At 42.2% G+C, this 22557-nt stretch overlaps 1 protein-coding gene across 1 annotated transcript in view; it reads left to right on the top strand.

The window, feature by feature from the left end:
* LOC126263013 (uncharacterized) overlaps nt 1-21613 on the top strand; it is a 63633-nt gene extending 42020 nt beyond the window's left edge. The window contains exon 2 of the mRNA XM_049960015.1: nt 21465-21613. Coding sequence (XP_049815972.1) covers nt 21465-21613 — 149 coding nt within the window. The remainder of the gene's footprint in view (nt 1-21464) is intronic.
* Nucleotides 21614-22557: the final 944 nt, after the last annotated feature.

Below are 22557 nucleotides of genomic sequence, written 5' to 3'. Positions count from 1 at the left end.
GTGTTATGATGTTATTTTTATGACGACGATGTGTATTATGCTGCTGAGGTATGTTTATGGCCAAGAAGCTGATGCTATATGAGGAATTTGATTATGCTACATATTTCATATAATGAAATATTAAAGAAGCGTCGACGAATATATATATATATATATATATATATATATATATATATATATGTGTGTGTGTGTAATAAGGTAAGGAGTAATGAGTAGCGGTTAGGGACACTGACTTGTGAAAAAGGATGTTGGAAACCAAGATCGTACTTTAAGAGGTAGGAAATGTGTGTAAATGCGTAAATGTATCACAATGCTGGCTAAAATTTTTTGGACGCTGTTATATTTATAGGGTTTGTTTCTACAGATTTGTAACCCAAATTCTTGACCTGTGAAATATATTTATATGAGACTGTCACTGTAGCGGAAACTGGTGTCGTAAATATGTCGGTAAGAAAGTTCAGTGACCACCTGCACGTAATGCGTCGTGGGCACCCAGCTGAGTGGCCAGGTGTGTCAGACGCCTGGAGAAAAAGCCATTATTGCGAGCCCTTTTCAGCGGCACAGGTAGAAAAAAAAAGGGAGGCCATTATCCTCGCTATTGACGTTCCTTTGTAGAGAGCATCGCAAAAACGACACGGTCGAACTTGAAAACATATGTTGACACTGTGGAGCTCTTAATTTATGATATTTACAGAAATGCCTAATGAAATGACGAGAAATATTTTTACATCTGCACACCTGATTATGACAAGCGTCTTTCTACGAGAGTTGAGAGAATGTCTACTAACTTATGAAATGTCACATGACTATTGAATGATATTTTTATGCTTTGGTTTGCGTAATTGCTTATTTCGTTTGATATCTAGTTTCTAGCTGCACTGCAGCATTGGTTAAAATAAAATTTTATAGATGTACTAATATAAATATTTTCTGTCTACAGATCGAGTAAATAATAATTTTTTTTAAAAAAATGAGGGAGCACAAAAAGACATTTACCTTCACAGGAACTGCAATCATAGTTTTCTTTTCAAGTACTTGTTAATTTCTTTTGTAGAATAAATTGTGATGCATCACTCTAGTGTTAAGATGTGACATAGGTATTAGACATGGCCATTTTTAGTGTAATACTTTGTCTGCTTGAACTTTGTCATGTTTAGGTATAAGTTATGCTGTTTGCCAGACATAGTGCTACTGAATTTTAACTTGTGTTACTCTTCTAAGCCAGTTTACTACTGATTTATTTTTCTTGTTTGCTGCACATTGCCTTATATTAGTTGTAATATTGCAATTACTTCGCTAATTTCTAAAATGCTGCTTCTTTTGCAAATCTGCACTTTTTTGTCATTGCTGTTTGCGTTAATTGTTTTATGTGCTGCTGCATTGCCTCGTCCCTTAGTTTAGCATCTGAGCTCTGTAGATTTAAGTTAGCTTAAGAGGGGGTAGACTATATAAGAAACTAGTTGTGATGAATGAAAAGAAATGCATTGAAGGTATATGAAAACGTTTTGGGCCAAATTGAGTATTGTACAATGATCCGTAATTATTTTGAAAGAAATATGAACATAGTAGAGAAAGCAGGTATTGATAGGACTTTTTGGAAATAATGAGGAATGAAGGGAGATCTCCGAGAAGTAAAGAAAGTTTTGTTTGCAAAATACTGCAGTAAAAGAAGCCCTGTCCTTTCCTTGTGTTATCCCACTATGTGTTTGTGTACCCATGTGTATTTGTTTTCTTCCTGTCTCTGTGTACTGTTTCATAGAATTTTTTTTCTCTTCTAATACTAAGCTACATTCACTATGATGAGGAATACTGTTATCCTCAAATATAATTTGCATTAATAATATGTTATTTTCTTTGTAAAGATGTTTAGACATTATTTATTCTCTTTTGTTTTAATGCTCATGTGTGAAGTTGATGTTTCAAAATTTATTCTGATCTTTATGTATGTATTTATGTAATTATTTTTGTAATACTGATGTATATGTTTATTTCTATTCTATTGTAAAACCTGTACTACAAATGTTATCTGTATTGTTATGTTCTTTAATGATGTATTTTGTACCTTTGTACTTGTATTCTTCTGTTATAAAATTGTAATTGACACCAGGTCATCAAATTAAGTAACTTGTAAGTTACATTTCACTGCACACGTTTCTATTGGTCATAGTATATGGACAATATGTGAGAAGTAGGGACTGTTAGTGTTTGCACGTGTGTTAATAATTCAGCAAGGGACTGGTTAACAGCATTGCTGGTTCTCAGGACAATTCAAAAACTTTGTGAGTGCACAAGTGGTAGTTATGGACTTGCTCTATTATCCGCAAGACTCTTCAATGGTGATTGTGCACCTGCATAGTCACAACAGATGGCTGCTGGCCATCTCTACAAGGGCTACAGTGGGTCTGCATCTTTGGTGGCCCACCAATACCATTATCTCTACAAGGACTACAGTGGGTCTGCATCTTTGATGACTCACCAGTACCATTATCTCTACAAGGACTACAGTGGGTCTACATCTTTGATGATCCATCAATACCATTATTTCTACAAGGACTGCAGTGGGTCTGCGCCTCTGGTGGCCCACCAATACCGTAATCTCTACCAGGACTACAGTGGGTCTGCTCTGTGATGACCTACCAAACGATATTCTTCCAAACTTCGATTGACTCCGCTGTGGGTTTGCTCTGTTGTGGCCCATTACCTGTCAGCATGTCAAGAGTCAGCACTGTCTTTCCATTGGAAGGACAACGCTACTTCTTCAAGACTGCATGGAAATCCACTACTTCCGTGTGCATTTTCTTTTACTGCTCAGACTTTGAGAAAAACACTGCAATGTGATGAATGATCAGGACTGTCTTTATGGACTGTGAGAAAATTTTAGCTTTTGACCAACATTGTATCAATAAGTGTGTGCATTTGATTTCTTTGTTATTGTAATTACGATTATGAAAAATTTTAACAAATATGTATTGCCCACTGCCCAAAACCATTTGTAAAATTTTTTGTGGGGAGCATGGGGGCTATGTAAGTAGGCTGTTTAGGTTTTTTTTGGTAACGCCACCTCTGTATGAAAATCACTGGCTGTGCTGTGTGCAGTCTGTGGCTGCTTTGCATTGTTGTAATACTCAACCATTGTAGTGTTAGGCAGCTGGCTGTGAACAGCGCGTAGCGTTGCGCAGTTGGAGGTGAGCTGCCAGCAGTGGTGGATGTGGGGAGAGAGATGGCGGAGTTTTGAAATTTGTCATGAACTGCTATATTTATATATGATGATATCAAGGTAAATACATTGTTTGTTCTCTATTAATATCTTTCATTTGCTAACTACCCCTATCAGTAGTTAGTGCCTTCAGTAGTTTGAATCTTTTATTTAGCTGGCAGTAGTGGCGCTCGCTGTATTGCAGTAGCTTGAGTAGCGAAGATTTTTGTGAGGTAAGTGATTTGTGAAAGGTATAGTTTAATGTTAGTCAGGGCCATTCTTTTGTAGGGAATTTTGAAAGTCAGATTGCGTTGCGCTAAAAAATATTGTGTATCAGGTTAAGCACAGTCGTGTATAAATGTTCAAAGGGGACGTTTCAACATTTTAACCGTGCTCCGTCTAAAACACCATACGTAGCACATCGAAAACGCAGCTTATACCATTTGAATACTGACACTTCGATGGCGTTAAAAGCGTGGTACAGCATTAGACGGTTTGGAGCATTCCCTTGCCAATGTTACGCTAAAGACATTACAGCAGAATATTAACTTTTACTAAATATTATTTAAAAATATGTTTCGTATTTATGTCTTTCTTAATTTCTTCTGATTTCAAATTTAAACGAACTGGTAATTAGAATGTCATTTTAGTCAATGATATTTAACTAGGCTTTCGTGTATTATGGTATCAATTTTTGGGAAATCAAATTTACGTTGATGTATATCTGTTAGCACATTAAAGAACTACCGTCAGTGGAAAAACAGGACGAACACGCACGTCTCCATGCATCTTAATAGAATGTCAGCTTACTCCCCTTTTCACTTCAGGTAACACCTCTAGAAATGAAATGAAATTTCCCTCTGAAACGAGGGGGGGGGGGGGGGGGGGAGGGACTGGAGGGAGCGACAGTGCACAAGTTGAGAACTGCCGAGCTAGAAGTCTTTCTCTCGTCTCCCGTCACCAAAGTTCGGCATGTTCTGCGTGCCCTTCGACGGTTAACATGGCATGCTAAAGTGGAACCAAAACTCCCTTATTATTGGTATAACCGCCAACATCAATTACACGGTAAGAAAATTGACAGAATTACTGTTACTCGCTCCTGTGAACGGAAACGCGTTATGCAGATCTTGGTGCCTCTCGCGTCCATCTAGAAAAGTTAACCTGAAGATGCCTAAATAAGGCGAAACGCGACGTAAAATAAAAAAAAAAAAAATTGCAACCAAGACTGTTTTTAACCAATACTGTTAAGTACTGGTTTGCTGTTATGCCACATATGGACTGGAAGAATTTCTGACAGAATTAAGCCTCAAACTAACCACGTGGCCCAAAAGGGTGAATGGATGTTCCCGCGAATCGCTGATTACCGTACAAGCTAACGGGCACCAGCTACAGAGCATTTACTTACCGTTTACCTAAGCTTATGGACCTCTGCATTCGTGGACTCTGCGGCTTATGCAGTCTTCTCGTGATATCAAAATAAACTCCAAAGAATTTAGTACAAGAAATCACAATGGATTTGGCTCTTGTGGGTACAGTTACTATGGTCAGATGACTTCCCCTTTTCGTTTGTTCGCATCTGAAAACTGAGCTGTCACAGTGGCACCCTAAATGCGTCTTTAGTGTTTCAGGTATTTATAGGAGAGTGCCCACTGCGTTCAAGCCATGGCTGAAACATAACTTTACAGTCTGTTCTCTGTTATTAGAAACATCTAGACTTATCTGTACTTCAGGAAGAAGTAAACACGTACTACACAGATTGAATCAAATTTTCCGGTGGTCATTTATACTGAGCTAACGTCAACGAATTTTGTTCAAGACTTTGACAGTGTCGTTGTTCCACACACGAACGCTTTAGTTCATTCATAGTGTATATGATTACTTTACCTGTCACTGAATAGCCCCATATATAGTACCATTGAAAAGGTGGAAGTACTGTCATTATCGTTGAAGTATTTGGATTCCACCAACCTGTCGAAAATTATAATTGGATACAGATAACCAGAAGTTAGGTTCTCGTATCCATATTACCTCAGTAATACTACAAGAAATTTTTTTCTCTGTTTACAATGATTATTTTCGATCAGACTAAATATTATACTCTTTTTTTTATGTCTGTGATATGCATTGCAATGTAAAGTATTTCAATGGAACGGAGAATTATACAGATCGTGCAGCTAGTGATTCGTAACTGTTGATTGGAATGAATAAACTCGCGCAAAATATATGTCGATAATTACCTGTCAAAAGCAGACACCACCTCCAAAGATAAATATGCACCATGTTTCCAATATATGCATCAGATGCCCACGTTTAAGCTAAAGATTAGAGCAGTGCCCTGTTAATTTATTTGCACAGCACAAAACGCGGTGAGAATTATTGAGACTGAGCCGCTTGTGTTCGCCACATTCACAGAGAGTTCGTTCATCAGAGTTTCGGTTGTTTTACCTTTCTGCCGTGAACACGTTCCGCTTGGAATCGTGCAAGCGAACAAACAAGCAACAAATTTCCCTTCCATTATTTGCGTTCCTCGCGCGGTGGCTAACAAGGGAGCACGGACGCGAAATCCTAGCAGGAAATGGAAGCACTCAGGATTTAAAAAAATGGAAAAAAAAAGAAAATGCACAATAAAAGTCGCGTCCAATGTATGTAGCCCTAATCGCTCGCAGTTAGTAGTTCATAAAACATGTAGCCAGTAAGCTTACATACATACACAGATCACTAATGTCATTAATCTGTCAAAATACCAGAAAGGCAGTGGCCACATTTATGCAATTTATGTCGAGACGACAAGAAGACAGAAAACTGTTTTCCATTAACTTGACTGTTGGGTCTTAGTGCAGTGATGTGAACCAAGATATCATTCTTTTTCAGGTCTCCGAAGTTTAGATCATGCACATTAAAGGGTTTGAAACAAAGGTAATTATTTTGTGTTTCCTGATATTTATGATTTCTCATAACCAATTACGAGCATAAGTAACTGTCGTAATACACTTTTCACCATTATAACCATATTCTGTTACGGTTGTTGCAACTGTTGTGTTTTATATGTATCCGCATATGTTAGTTTTTGAATCCCATAGATCTCGTCCAACGTAACATTTTTGGATCTGCCTCATGGACTTCTTTCCAATAATTTATCCTTAAGTGATGTTTTTAAGCAGGATTTCAGCCCATCATTTTGCTTTCCTTCCCTCTGCTTCAAGAACTTCATTACTGGATTTATTTCGTATCCAGTTCTTTGCGGTTCCTTTCCTCCTTATCTACATTTCGTTGATTTATTGGCATTGCTCAGTTATCACTTCTGTATATTGTTCAGGCGTGTAATATGGCTAGACGAAGACTTTGTATCACTATTTTCTTACGGTTTCTTGTTAACAAACTAGCAACTGCTATTATTTTAATTCATTAATTTCATACGTTACCTTTTGAACGGAAATGATTATTTTTGAGTTACTGGAATTAATACATACATTATTGGTCGCATGAAAAAAGAAAGATCACTATTTAACGTACCGACGAAGATGATTTCGTTAAAGGTGGATGAATTTACAACGTGCACAGATTTTTTAGAGTGGCTACTGAGTTTCCTGCCGGAAATGCTTTTATCCATAGGGACATTAACTGAAATGGTAGTTTTATACCTAATATAACGGAGTTAGAAGCACGGACATCATTAAATGACAGGATGGTTGTTACCGTCCAGGACGTTAGGTGGCTTTCTATCAATACCACGAGGAGAGTGGAATGAGGAGAGCTCAGTTAGTAGTAACATTGACGTCATGATGTGTCGCGTGTACTGCCGAATATCAGTGCCGCCCACGCACAATATTTCGACAATGTGACTCGTTGTCTTCACCAGGTGCTGTCTGAGACTGCGTGGTCGGTTCTAGGCGCTCCCGAGATGTTCCGTTTTCGGTCCGGTGCTCGTAGTTGAGAGCTAGCATTCCGTTTTTGGCTCGTTGAGACTGACAACGAGCTTGCCTTCCATTCTCAGTGTGGTGCACCTAGTTCTCCATCTCCAACGTCCACGTTCTCAGTTCTTTCTGTTGAGTTTTGGTGCTGCAGCTGTTGCGTTATCTGCAACTCCAATGCAGGACCCCAGGCTTTGCTGACTTGATATCCAGTGTCACGATCATGAGGTTTCCTTCCACATTTATCTATAATCAGTGGCCCAGTATCTGGTGCTGTACCCCCAGAACTTTCTTTCCATAGATCATGGTGTGGTTAAGTTACAGACAGCGTTCGGCATGGGCTGGTTTAGTCTCCTCTTAGTCTTTGCTTCATCTTGCCCTCCTACCGTGTGTGTTGGAGAATGCCTGTTGGAAAGACTTTGTGAACTGGTTGACCTTCTATCCATTTTTGAAGAAGACTGAGTATAGAAGCTCTCTTGATTATGTTACACTACCTTGATCTGACAAGTTGTGTGCCCCGTGGACCAATGTCTTTATAGCTCCAGTCCCCTATGCCTGCTAGCCTGTGGGTTTGCGATACACGCTATAGCAAAACGATCCAGATGCAACGGACCAATGATGGAATGTCCCAGGGTGATTCTAATGAGAACTGATTTCAGGCGGAATGCCAATAAACGACCTGGAGGCGAACCAGGCAGATTCAGTTAGCACCCGATGAAGACAACGATACACGTTATGGAAATATTGTACATGGGTGAGAGTGATATCCAGAGGAACACTCAATATGTCAAGATGTCAATAGATAGGCTGGTAACCCAGAAGAATCACAGCAATAGTATTCTTGTCACCAATAAACGGTTTGAAGGAGGACTGTCGGTGTAATGACCCCAGGCAGTGGTGGTCACCTGAGTGTAACAGTGGTAATTGCGAGAGTGTGCCAGGCAGGAACGGTGCCTCATAGGAACAGAAGTGGTGGGTGCAGCCTGCAGACCACGGGTGCTGTCAGGTGTCCAGTAGCATAGTCCCTAAGTTGGTATAAATTCGATCCCTGATGACCTAAAGATAAGGGAAGTTACACATAAAACCTAAATTTAAGAAACAAAACAACCTTTCACAACAGAAACGTCTTATTGAAGCAAAATTGATATGGTTTGACCAATAAAGCATGAAGATACGTGTACCACGGACAAGGGAACGATACTGTGAAATCTAACCCTGTTTCTGGTGCTTGACTACAGTAAAGGCATAATCATGGACTAAATCGTGGATATGGCCAATGACTGCAATAATGGTCAGTGGTTAAAGAAAGAGCATAGAAAAATAAATACGAGCACCAGTAGAACCGCCGAAATCCTTCACGGAAGCAAATAGCTGATGGAAGTTAACTACCTTCTCACGTCTTAGTGACTGTATCCACGGCTCATTCTCACCACTCTTATACAGTGGGAACGTGGAAGGTGGTGGAAGAAATGGCTGGAAACTGAGTCCAGCTCGCCCTCTGTACTCATTTCTGCTACGGAGACGTCCTTCTGTTCGGCAGCAAATGTCGTCGCATTGGTCGTCTGGCAGTACATGTTTATTCTTGCATCCCCCGACAGCGAGAGTTTTCTCTTCGAGCGTCTGTCTGCAAGTGTCCTCTGAAACTTGGCTGTTTCTGCCAGTGTAGGAATTTCACCGACCAATTGCAGCAGAACTTGCAAGTTCTATCCAACAACAATTTTATATAAAAGTTATACGAACTACTACTTCTGCAGATTTTGTCATGATTAACCAATGACAGCCTGGCTTGGGGAGGAAGGCCTATCAAACGGCAAAGCACGCAGCAAAGCACACGTTCTACAGAAATAATTACTATCAGCCAGCTAGGAAGCATTCAAGGCTGCAGAAAGTAACAGGCCCCTCTCTGTAATAAAATAAAGAGAAGACAAGAAGCTGGGCAGTTACGGGTAGTATTGAATATTGTCTGCAGTTACGATGCAGCGGAAAAGTGGCGACTACATTGACGAATGGGACGTTCTTACAACATTGCAAAATATGTTGCGCGACAGTCTGGCGACAAGCTGCAACGTAACATTGTCCAGTGAGAGCATGTCTTTGGAAATATGGTTATGTTGCTTGGATGTCCTGTGGGCATCCTTCTGCACCCGTCCTCCTGGAAAACAACCCTATCTTGCTCTCCCCCGCGACAGATTGGACCACGGTGTAAGGATATACCATAATCTGATGTCTTTCTCTTTGCTGCTGACATCAGTGCAAGGCTCTCCATATCCGGTGCAACCAGTAAAATTTCCTTCGTCCTAAGAAGTGCAAATTTTCCTAAAGTATCCAATTTGACAGTATGTGAATGAATCTTCTCCTAGCATTTACACCTGACGTTTATATCGACTACCTATAAATGTACTAGGTGTGGAGGTATATGTGGATGATGCTGATCTTTACCACAGTGGGATTGTACTACAGCAACAATGCATTTTCTTGTGAAGATTCAATCAATTCCAGGGTAGCTGCTAGTCCATCATGTGGCTGGTATAGACGAGCCAGAAATTAACTCAGTGGTAGCAGAGTAGGGGTTATCTATCCATGCACTGCTTAGTGTATGGCTTCCCGTAACTCAGTAATTCTAAACAAGCACACTAGCAGCGAGAGTGCACAGGAGCATTGGTGTTGCCAACAGGGTATCTAACAGATCTAGTTGCGCTTACTATACGCTCAGATCTCCATACAATGAACTGTTGCCATCCTTACATAGCTAGTTAGTACTGAGATTAGTCCCTGGAACAGCCCAGTAACGTTTTACACCCCTTGTTGCAGTGTTGTCAGCTGCACAGTATTTCCGCCAACGCTCTGGTGTTTTCTCCTTCCTCTGCATCGGAATAAACATATCTTTTACATGCCTTATATCATCAGCATCAGCTGCCCTAAACATCGTTTTTAACAAACTATCCTCCACATCTATCCATCCATGTTCCTGCCTTTCCAGAGTGTGTGGAACCATACCCATAGACCACAGCAACTGTTCGTGAAGATGATCGTACGAGACTCACAGCACCTGGTACCCTCACTGCACTTAACCCAGTACCCCTTTCTCTCTGACTTCCTGGTGCAGACTCATGAACGTTTCCTCCAGCCTCCAGACCTCATTCCTTAGTTTTCAAACATTCTATGTCAATTTTAAAGTGGACAAGTGATGTGGGAATTTGAAGCTTCACGTTCACTTGCAAGGTCGCCTCATTCACTTGATGTGGATCCTGACAACGAGAGAAGAATGTACTGCCTCTCCCTTCGGGGTGTATGGGCTCATTAATATCGTCCACTGTTCCAAACAGCATTTAGGAAAATTATCATTTCTTCGCCCAATCAGTTCCTGACGTTCCAAGGCCTCTGCATTTGTGCGTTTTCTTTCTTTTTTTTTACTTTACTTTATTTTATTTTATTTTATTTCTTAACACGTCCTGTGAAGTTCTTGTGAAACTGCTTATCAATTCTCCAGTCTTCCCTACTTTGCGCTTCATACCTCAAATGCTGATGGCTTTTCTGGCTGTATACTACCTTATACGGTGAATACTCACACTTTCGCGAAGGTTAGAACTGAACTGTGCGGTAATGACTGCATGTCCCAATTGTTACGATGAATATTTACATAATGACTTCACATCTTCCGTATTGTGTGACAAAGTGATTCTATTTGCCCTTTCACTTGGAAATGTAATGCACTTGTCCTTAACTTACAAATACACGCTAATTATCCGAATAGGGCAGAAATCCGTTGTTCCACCTATAACCTCTATACAAGCAGGTATTCGGCTTGGCATTGATTGGTAAAGCTGTTGGATGTCCTCCTGAGGAATACAGTGCCAGATTCTAAGCAGTGCATTATATCCAGGAATAGTAGGAATAACCTGCTCGTAATGCTCCAAAAGTTCTCAGTTGGGGTTAGATCTGGAGACCAAGGCCAAGGTAGGGTTTGGCAAGCACAAAGACAAGCTGTGGAAATTTTTGCCATGTGCAGGTGGGCATTATCTTGGTGAAACGTAAGCCGTGAATTGCTTGCCAAGAACGGCAAGTAATGGTGCATAGAACGCCATCGACATATGGTGGTGCTGTAAGGCTGCTGCGAATGATAACCAAAGTGGTGCTGCCATGAAAAGAAACGGCACTCGAGACCGTCACTCCTGGTTGTTGGGCCATATGGCAGGTGACAGTCAACCCATCACTGACCGAGGCGCCCCCAGACACATATCATTCAATGGACTAGAACTGTTTTCACTGATGAGCTCTACTTCGAAATTGGTCCTAATGATAAGCAAAGACATATCTGTAGATGCCCCACACAGCACTGAGATACCAAACTGACAGTTGCCTGCCGTACAACCTGAGTGGCAGTGTGAGCATGCTGTTTTGAGTAGCTGTTGTCTGGACATAGTGGTGTCCTGCTGGCATTTCCCCGTAAGGACCTATGATCTCCATACCAATCTTTTCAAATGGCTTGCTAACCTTCGATAATCTTTGCTGTGAAATAAGCTGATGGCTAAATTCAGCAATTTGTGCACACGATACACAGTTCTTCATATATTGTTCCATATCCTGTTTATGTGTTTGCCACCTGTACTGTTTGATCACATGCTGTTCTGTGGTTCTTTGACTACCCTGACCCATAAACATGTGTTCAAGTGCAAGTCTCAATACCTCTTTCAGCAATGCTCCTGGAACCAAGAAATGAGATGCCAGCTCCTTTTTTTCTTTTTTACATAACTGAATGTCATGCTCATTGAACTATGGTTGTATTGTAAGCAGCTTACAGTCTTCATCAGCTGCTTGAGCCTTCCGCCAATTTGCAATTTTTAATGCACAAAATTATCGACTCAGGCCATTTGTATTGCTGCGGTTGTTACCAAATTAATGGATTAACTTGGTAACCTTCACTGCCCAAAGATTTAATCTGCTTGATCGACCTTTCAACTCTAATAGCTACGTGAATGCTTCGTGATCCATTGTTATTTTAAATTTTTTACTGTGTAAATAGAATCAATAATATGTTACACCATATATGGGGCTCACCATTACCTTCTCTGTTGTAGAGTAATTTCTCTCTCCTTCACTCCATATAATTCTTGACTCTGTATGTGGCTAAGCACGTGGTTGACTGCATCACATGTTGTTGCATCCTGAGACTGGTTTGACGCAGTTCTCCATGCTACTCTATCCTGTGCAAACTTCTCCATCTCCCAGTACCTTCTCATAGTTTGAAAAAATAGCATCTGACCAGTTGTCAACAATTCTTTTCATTTTATGAACACTTTCCCACGCTCTAATGTCCAATGATACTTCATTCCTTTTTCCGAAAACTGAGTGTGAAGTCGAACTACTTACGGAAATTTCAGAGAAAACATTTCTGTAACAATGTACTAATCCCAAGAAAGAGTGTAGCTTCTCCTCCATTTAATATGTGTGCAAATCCTGTACGCTATTATTGACCTAAGACAAGTCTGAACTATATTATGACTAATTACGTATCATAAATACCGTACTCCCTTTAGTGTGAAGTGATACTTCTCTATACTGAGTGTTAGTTATGCTGCATAAAACTGTTTAAACGTTTTCCATAGCTGTCGCACGCGTTCCTTCATTTCCTTTCCAAAGATGATTATGTCATCCAAATATACAAACTGCTTTGGTTTTAACTGTTGTAAGACTCCGCCTATCAAACACTGAAATAGCGCATTCCTTAGCTCAAACGGGAAATGGTGATTGTGGTAGTTTCCTAAAGTCAGTACAAATGCCGTTTGCAGCTGATCCTAACTTGTGATAGACATGCCACAGATCAATGGAGGGAAAATATCAGTACTGATCAAAATTGCCTGTAGTTTCCGTTATAGGTGGGATCAGATAAGCGTCAGTAATCATGTGATTATTGAAATATCTGTAATCACAGCAAAACTGATATTCTTTTGTGCCACCCATAGTCTTTTGTGGAATAATCACCATTTGTGCTCCCCAAGGACTGGTATTTTCCTCAGTAATATCACCCTATAATTGTTGATCAATAAACTTTTCCATTACTAGTCTACAGTGACGTTCCCAATGCCCTACTCTTCCACACTCATACTGCAACTGAGGGCACTCTTGCCGCATGTGGCTGACCACCCGTAACGGTAACGACTTCAGCAGAAAAAAATCCCCATTTTATCGAGGCCTCGACTCACTATGTCTATCTCCTGCAAGCTGCTGCCCTTCCCAAGGTTCCGCTAAGTCAAGGGGAAATTCTGCCCCTATCTTCCACTGTACATTGCGTGGCTACTCTCTTAAAAGAGCGACCAGCTCTCTCTGTTCCGCCTCTTGCAGTAAGATCTTATTAGCGTAATCACTTTCCATCAAATCGTACGTCAACTATTACCAGGCATTAATTCCTAATGTGGCACCAGTAAAGATGCACATTATTTCGACTTCCTATTTTCTGCACTACCACAGCAACCAAAAGTTCGTCTTCCAAACTTAATTGGGTATCCTGTACTATCACAGCAGCAGCATTACTATCTGTTATAACAACCGTAAGACAATGAGCCTCACTTAAATGGCTCTTGAACACTGATTCTCGCCAAAACACATAACCATCCTTCTTTTCTGCTAAATGCATCTCTCGCTCCCAGCAACTGAACGGGTAGACTTGTCTGATTGCGTGCTTTATTAGTTGTGACACTGTAGCTGTCATTCACGTCCAGAGAGTTAGTACTCATAAAGATCTGAAGTGGGCTGCGTATCGAGTGTTCGGTGCACTGTGTGTACAGACACACTTGTACTCTGCTCAGCATTAAAGTATGATATTAGTTCCATTACAATTCGCCGCCTGTCCTGCGCAGCCTATGACGTCTACTCCAGCACTCCTAACGATGGGCCTCTGCAGCCAACGACCCATGCATTTGCCAATATTAACACCACGACTTCGACAACTACGACTGAAATGGGCACGTGACCATCGGCACTAGACGTTGACGCAGTGGCAAAGTGTTGCAAAGTCTGATGAATTCCGATTCTTCATCATGCCGTTGCGAGGGCGAGAATCCGTTGTCTTATAGGGAAACAGCTCCTTGACACCTGTACAACTGGACGGAGAAACATGGCGGCGGCTCCGTCATGACCTGGACAACATCCACGTGCGTATACATCGGTCCAGTGGAACTCGTGCAGGGAACCATGACGGCCAAAAAGTATCGTACACTGCTTGCAGCCGATGTACACCCCTCCATGGCGATCATGTTTCCTGATATAATTCGCACTTTTCAACAAGATAATGCGGCATATCGCAAGGCCAGGAGTGAGATGGAGTAATTGAAGGAACACAGTGACGAATTCAGTTGATGTGCTGGCCACCCAACTCGCCAGATCTGACCCCTATCGAACACATCGGGGGTGTGATTGAACATGGCATCAGAGCACATCACGCCCCTCCCCGGAGTTTAGGAGAACTAGGTGACTTGTATGTGGAGATTTGGTGCCAACTCCATGGAGCGACCAACCAAGGCCTCATTGCTTCCAAGCCAAGTTACATCGCCGCTATTATCCGTGCCAGAGCTGCCGGCAATTAGGTAAGTGGTCATAATGTTGTGGCTGATCAGTGTATGTGACAGGGCGTAGACATGACTCGGTTGTTAAGAGGAAGGAGGGGGCGGGGATGCAGTCATCTCAGCATTCTCTGTAATCGTTTGCCGTATGGTGATGTGTGCTTCAGATACTGGATCGGAAAGGCGGGTCGCCTCGGAGTTGTGCATGGCGAGTCTGCCGCCCTCTTCAGTGTCCCGTGGCTTTATGGCGAGACCCACGTACGATCTCCACGCTGACTGCTCACCGTAGGTTTCCGTAGCCAAAGCAGCGACATAACAATCTCGGAAGGCAGCTGTTAGCAAGGAATAGCACTGCTCAATCGAATGCTTCATTCCAAGCAGTGGACCATTAGGATTCGTCCATTTAACAATGAAGAGGAGAAGTATCCCAAAGTGATGAACTTTAGGATGAGAGTAAGGATCAGAGTCGGATGCATGTCCTTTTACTTCCACACCGGCTCATTCAATGTCCCTTTGCCACTTTGCTTAGCTCAAAGAATCCTCGAATTTTTCCTCCTTTCAGCGTTGTCATTGGAGAACTTATTATGCAATGCCACACATTGACTGACCGCCATTCCACGACCACCCTTCCCAGTGCAGGGTGGAGAGTTCCTGTCTTGCATCCGCTGGTGTGTGGCTTTGGAACTTGCGTCTTTCTTACGTGTCCAATGTCGAGGGTGCTCCCAGCGTTTGTTGCAGACTATCCCGATGTTTTTTGTGTATGCCTTAGTCGTTGTAAAAACAGCCACACAACATATCTTTGTAACGGATGTCTTTGCATGATGCCTGAACAGCCTTAAAACTGTACCTCATTTAAGAATCTGCTGGTGTTCGTGATATATAAGCAACATTCTTTAAGTTCAACTAACATTATTGAAGCCGGCTGTCTTTTTCTATAGTCTCACACCCTTCCATCTGCGAATTCTTGGCACTTTGTGTCTACGCTCCATCCGAGAGTCTGTGGGGGTCCACCAACTGCACGTTTATCGCTTTTTGAGGCAGGCCTAAATTGCTGCTGCCAGCCTGGACTTTCGCACGGCTCTACGTGTGCATCCTTTACGTTTTCTTGTGTATGTTGTATCTTAGTGCCTATAGAGGTCAATGAATTACCGGCATGTTCCTCATCGTCCACCAGGCCCTTCTCAAGGTATCCTCCTTAAGTTTACTGAGAGCATCCTCCACTCTACCTCCTGTGTGGTTACAGAATGCTCCTTATGTCCACGTCTATGGTGCTTACTACATGAGGACCAACTTTCCCCTCGTCCTGGGCGACTAGCGTTGGAAGTCAGCAAAAGTGGCCCTTAACGGAGGTATCACAATATCAGTGTTTTATTGTACAGATGTTCCCCTAACTTCCTTGCTAGCAGGTTCTTTTGTATTTTATCTACATGAAATTGGACATCCGCCGCTTGTAATGAGTGTAGTGGTTACGACTTGGCTCAGCCGGGCACACCTTGCGAGCATGTGAAACAGGGCGGTACCGGTACTTCTGTATATTATTGCAGAGTTGTCAGTACATGCTGTGCTTTGGGATGGACCTGTCTGCGTAAGTCCCCTCACCGCCGTCTGTGCACGCACTTTTTGTAATAAGTTAAAAAAAAAACAGGTTCTCAGCTTCCCTTGAGTATTCGCTATCTGTAAGTGGGATTCTGTTAAAATTCGTCTGGGTTCTTAGTTTCTCTGTTTGTTCCAGATCTCAGCTTGCCCGTAGTCCACTTTCAGAGTGTTGAAGAATGCGTTTCTATACTATGATCAGCTTGAAGAAGGGGGACATTTCTGTTTTATTGAGGACGGCATCTGTGTTTAAAAAAGGTCTGGTCTTTCTTTTGTTATTCACAATGTAATTAAATTTTGTCCCATAGTTAATCTATATATATTAACAAACCTTTCTTGTATCTTCTATAGGTCAACTGTGTGGCACCTGAGGATGTGAATTTCTAGTCACGAAAATAGTTGAGAAGCGATAGGAGATCAACAATTCTTCTCACGACAGCCGTTGCAGTTATTTATTATTCTAATGTATTTCTACAGCTGTAGCTGTCCCACTCACCAATTGATATGTAAATATCAGTTACGATGTATGTAAATTACATACCTACGTATAATCCTTAAGTGCAATAATAATTAGTTTTGTCGTTATCGATTATGTAAAACTGTTATCCTTTCTTTATATAGAGAGTGGTGAGAAACGGCCTAAAAACTTGTAAGGAAGTTGCAGGTTAGGTTTCGCTGAGAAACAACTCAGAAAAACGTCGATGTGTTGCACCGTTTTCGAGTTAATTAGCACTGAAGATAGCCATCAAGCTGTCTCGCGCGCGCTGATTCAAGCTACTCAGCAAAGACGGTGTCGCCGAATATGTTTCCATTGGATTTCCTAAAACTGAACAAGAGAGTGATACAAAAATTGGAGGTGTGACGGTGGTAATAATCGAACACGAGCCTAAGGATGAGAAGTCAAGTGAGCTATGGTCTTGGCTATTTGAATTATTTACACTTATTGTATCTGATAGGCTGGTTAAATTTGCACACTCAACGGCGTGATTGGCTTTCTTCAATGCTAATTAACTCGCAACCTTCTCGAAGCATCATATTCTTTGCTTATTCTCAACACAACCTACCCTGCAACACCCTTACAATGTTTTCACACTGTTTCTGACCACCCTGAATACCTTTATTTAATATTTAAGTTTTTCTGATTATTTATGCTGGATGTCCATTTGACTGGCTGGTAGAATATATCTTCTGAATGCAGAAAATGTAAACAGTTCTATAACTTACCAGTAGTTAAGTGAACTAATACGATTATGGACGATCTGCAGATATTTTGAACTTCACGGCTCTCGGTAGTCAACACGTATAGCCGCGATAATACTTGCACAAAAAGCACAATGAGGTACTTGTTGATCACTATCAATACGTCCGGTTCCTCGTCTTAAGATGACAATTTCTATACGGTGATTTGCTGCTTTCTTATGTGCGCTGATTACCCTTAAAACTTCTTCGCATTTATAATGATCCAAAATATCAGTGAATATTTCCGATTATAATAGAGCTTTGTCCCCCCCCCCCCCAAAAGACAACTACAGTTTGTTAACCTCAACTCATGTGATATGTGTTTGTGAAAGGACATCTTCAAGACACCATGAGCAATACTTGAAATGTTTATTTGCTAAACCATTTTTATCCTACACTACAGTTATACCTGATGTGATAAAAAATAACTGTCAGTGCCAAATATTTGACAGTAGTGACATACACTACAAACTGTATACTATGAGTTGTACATCAAGCTGAACTTCATAAAAAATTTATGACTGATACACAGTTCATTGATGCGGGAATATATAATACGCCTTTGACGATGGTTTATACACCCGAATACCAGTTTGGCTAGTAAACACTGTAAGTACAGCTCGTGTGTTCAGAAGATGTCCTTTAACAAATGTCTAAAAACTGCGGAGCACCAAGCTTTCAAGACTTTTGCACCGTATGACAGTTTTCGGACTCTTGAGGGACTTCTATTGTCTAATGTAAGCCATCGCCCAGTAATTTTCTGATGGACATATGCGAACTACGCATCATAAACATCGATCATCAAAGTGGTGAAAGTAGGAAAACTAATAATCTTTCCACGTCAATGAACCAGATGACAGTCGTAGACAGAGAATTCAGCAGCAAATACTAGAGGCGTCGGGTTTAGGAAAGCAATGTACACAAAATGCGTACAGGAATGTGAACATTATAAAATAATGTACTCGGGAAGAGGTATAACAGCGAAAGAGGGGTGCAGAAATTGCTGTTTCGTAAAACTAAATGTAAATGGGCTCCCACACCCAGCAAAATGACTAACGGGCTGGTACCACGTCGCGCCTCAGTTACATGATTCGCAAACGTTTGAAGTAAAGTGACCATATTTGGAGTGGTTGCCTGATTCCGGGTCACTGAATATTACTCTTGTTTAGTGTACACTCCGTAGTTCGCTCCGAAAATCTGTAGCGAAAATCAATGTGATCCACCATAGTGAGTTGGATGCCAGCGCTGTTAACGTTTCGTTCTCCACAGCTTCTTTGCGTTGTGGTGTAAATAAACATTTTTTACGGAGTTCGGTTGGTTGTCCTTCCTCAATCGAGGTAAATCGTGCTTTCAAATTATTCCTTAGGAGACAATAGTTTTAAGCGTGCTGTTTCTTATCTAATCGATAAAAGTGTCGTCCACTGCTCACTTAATTGTAAGGCAGTGCCCAAAAGGTTGTAACAGGTTGCACTATGTCTGGTTATAGCGTCAGATTATACAAGAAGATGTTCTGAATATTATTCGAAATGTCCCCTTTCCAGTGCATGAGAGCCATTGAGCCATTAGTGGGTTGTGCATATTGGCGAGCCATAACGACAGCAGTGGCTGCAAATGGTTCAAAAAATGTGGTACCTATCCATGTGAAAATCCACTTTTTACATATATGGATTTTGCTCTTCAGTAGTCTGCAGCACATGCTGATAAGATCTCAGTAGCTGAAGCGGGGCCATTTTCGACTGCAGTTACATTTGAAATCACCGCACCTCCTCTGCTTCCACCATTAAACCAACACCAAGAGCACTTGAAGCAGCAGTGCTGACGTTATCTCCTTTTGAAAAGGCTTTAGAACAGGCCCTGACTAAAGGGAGAAAGAAAGTACAGCAAAGACATCACCTTCAACAAAACCTACCCCAGGAGCTTCACGTTACACATCTGGTAGATCCTCATCAGAAGGGGGTTAATGAAAGAAAGCTCTTCATATGAAAGAATCAGACGGTCGCGAAGCAGCAGGATCATGGTGAGGAAACTCAGATTCAAACGCTGATGAAACCGTCTTGAAAGATCCATCGTCTGAATATGAAGAGGACTATGAGTGCATTTACTGCGACCAACTGTGGACAATGATCCTTTTGAAGCGACATGGATTACGGGCATCAGTTGGTTTCGCCGGGGTTACGAGCTTTTTACCGGTGTCGACGGTGATACTTGGAAAGATTTTAAATGTGACTTCCTTATAAAAAGCAGAAACACTAAACATTTTTTTAAATTATAGATGATGCAGAATAACCGACAGTTATTCAGCACTCTTTACATCTGAAACAAACATTTGGTATGAATAAAGTCTATGTTACTGAGTCACTAAATTTTAGCGTTTTTTTACAACCTCTGATTAGGAAACACGAAAACCCGATATTAGGAACCCTGCTTTTCTGAGGTACAAATTACACGCTTTTATTCTTCGTCCTGCTCTTAACAGAAGGAGAAAATATTCGGAAGATTTTTACAGTGGTTGCATTTGAATTCTATCTATCTATCGCTTGCGCCTTTGTCCCGTATTTTGCGCGTGGTTGGCGTGGTTAAATCGGATTTGGCATGTTAATGTGAAGGGGTGGCCGGATGGCCTTCTTGCTGCACCCCCCCCCCCCCCCTCCCACAGCAGTGAATCAGAGTACCCCATCTGTCTGCGTCCAGTGTAAATCATGGAAAAGTGCGGATGTGTTTCAAATGTCTGTGAGTCGTGTAGCTGAGGCGGGACGTTGGATCTTCCCGGTATTCACCTAGAGGTATTTGGAAAACCGCCTAAAAACCACATCCAGGCTGGCCGGCATACCGGCCCTCGTCGTTAATCCGGCGGGCTTACCCGAGTCTAGGAAGCAGCGCATTAGCGCTCTCGGCTAACTTGGCGGGTCAGTGGTTGTATCTGAATATTCCGTAGTAATAGGCAACACATTTTCCGTAAGTTAAAGACAACTAATTTACTGGTAATCTTCAGTTTATCCAATAATGAGCCTATTTCCCCTAGGAAACGACCTGAGACTTGGACACGGGGCCTGGTGATATAACACTGCATGCAGGGAGATGAGGTACAAAAATTCCACCGCGGGGGCAACGGGTAACGACTGCAAGGGACCGAGGGAGGTGGCGCAGTGGTTAGTACACTGGACTCGCAGTCGGGAGGCCGACGGTTCAATCCCGCGTCCGGCCATCCTGATTTAGGTTTTCCGTGATTTCGCTAAATCGCTCCAGGCAAATGCAGGGATGGTTCCTTGCAAAGGGCACGGCCGACTTCCTTCCCAATCCGTCCCTAATCCGATGAGACCGATGACCTCGCTGTCTGGTCTCCACCCCCAAAACGAAACAACGACGACTGAGAGAGCGTACGGTCAAGCCCTACCACTAACATTACAAAATCCAGAATAACATTCCGATCTCGTACAGCACGGAATAACGCCAGATAAATGGAGAAAAGAGGACTGGAAACAATTTCTGAATGTTCGGACGAAAGAATGTAATGGTAGCTTGAAGGGCGAACCAAATGCATGTGGATGCCGTGAATGTGACGGTGGTGTTTACTTACGATGTCTGGCGATAAGCTTTCCACTGCTTCATACGGGCTCTTCAACCTGAAACTCTTTCGGTGATTTGCATGGCAGTTTCACTTGAACTTCGTTTACATCGATCCTGTTTTCGTCAAGCCTAACAACTAATAGAGCATTATCCTGTAGAAAAATTAGAAGCGATCAGCTGGGATCTAATCTGCGATTTTTCCTAGAGACGTCGACGAAGGCCGGATGTCGGCAGGGCTACAGGGAAGTCAGCGCGGGGGCCAGGTGCCGGGGAGTGCTGGGGAGCAGGACGGCGGAGCGCCAGCGAGAACGAGCAGACAACGGATTTGACTTGAAACTTGCATGTCCTGCGGTAATAGGTTTAGACGCTAATCGGGTTACGTGAGTGAACTCGGCGCAGGCCGGGCACAGGAAGGGATTGAGGAATTACAGCAATTCGCCGGCGGCTGCCGGCGGGCGCTCGCGCCGCCCGCGGGCAGCGCGCAGAAGTTGCGCGGCGCTGTGCCGCACCAGTTCCGCAGCGGCCGCTTTTGTCAACAGCTGCGCTAGAGGCCCGGTCTGCTCCGACACTGCTCGTCGATACGCAGCCCACTTCACACCCACCTAACACACGGGACGTGAATGGCAGCTACAGTGTCACAATTAGTAAAGCACTCAACCAAAGAAGTCTACCCGTTCAGTTGCGGGAAGCGAGAGGCGCATTTTGCAGAAAACAAGGATGGTTTTTATGTTTAAGCGCCGTAGTAACCTTTAATTCCCGCAAACAAAACACTTAAGAGACTAACCTCCCTCTGTTCGTCCACAGGTCCCAGAAGCCAAGTTGCTGAGTAAGTTCCTAGAGATTTTATTTTGCGTGTTGGTATTCCAGTTGCTATGGGTTTATTTCTCTTTTGTTTCCTTTACTACTTGCTCAATATATACATTGAATAATATCGGGGAGAGGCTACAACCCTGTCTCACTCCCTTCCCATCCACCAATTAATCATACAGTAAAGCTGCATGCCCTCGGGAAAAATTACGCCTGTAGTCTCCCCTTGAAAAATTCGGAGTCGGTATTAAAATCCATGGAGAAGAAATAAAAACTTTGAGGTTTGCCGATGACATAGTAATCCTGTCAGAGACAGCAAAGGACTTGGAAGAGCAGTTGAACGGAATGGACAGTGTCTTGAAATGAGGATATATGATGAACACCAACAAAAGCAAAACGGCGATAATGTAATGTAGTCGAATTAAGTCGGGTGATGCTGAGGGAATTAGATTAGGAAACGAGACACTTAAAGTAGTAAAGGAGTTTTGCTTTTTGGGGAGCAAAATAACTGATCATGGTTGAAGTAGAGAGGATATAAAATGCAGACTGGCAATGCCAAGGAAAGCGTTTCTGAAGAAGAGAAATTTGTTAACATCGAGTATAGATTTCAGTGTAAGGAAGTCGTTTCTGAAACTATTTGTGTGGAGTGTAGCTATGTATGGAAGTGAAACATAAACGATAAATA

The sequence above is a fragment of the Schistocerca nitens genome, chromosome 1 (assembly GCF_023898315.1).
Source record: "Schistocerca nitens isolate TAMUIC-IGC-003100 chromosome 1, iqSchNite1.1, whole genome shotgun sequence".
NCBI lineage: Eukaryota > Metazoa > Arthropoda > Insecta > Orthoptera > Acrididae > Schistocerca > Schistocerca nitens.
This window is presented reverse-complemented; position numbering and strand designations above follow the sequence as displayed.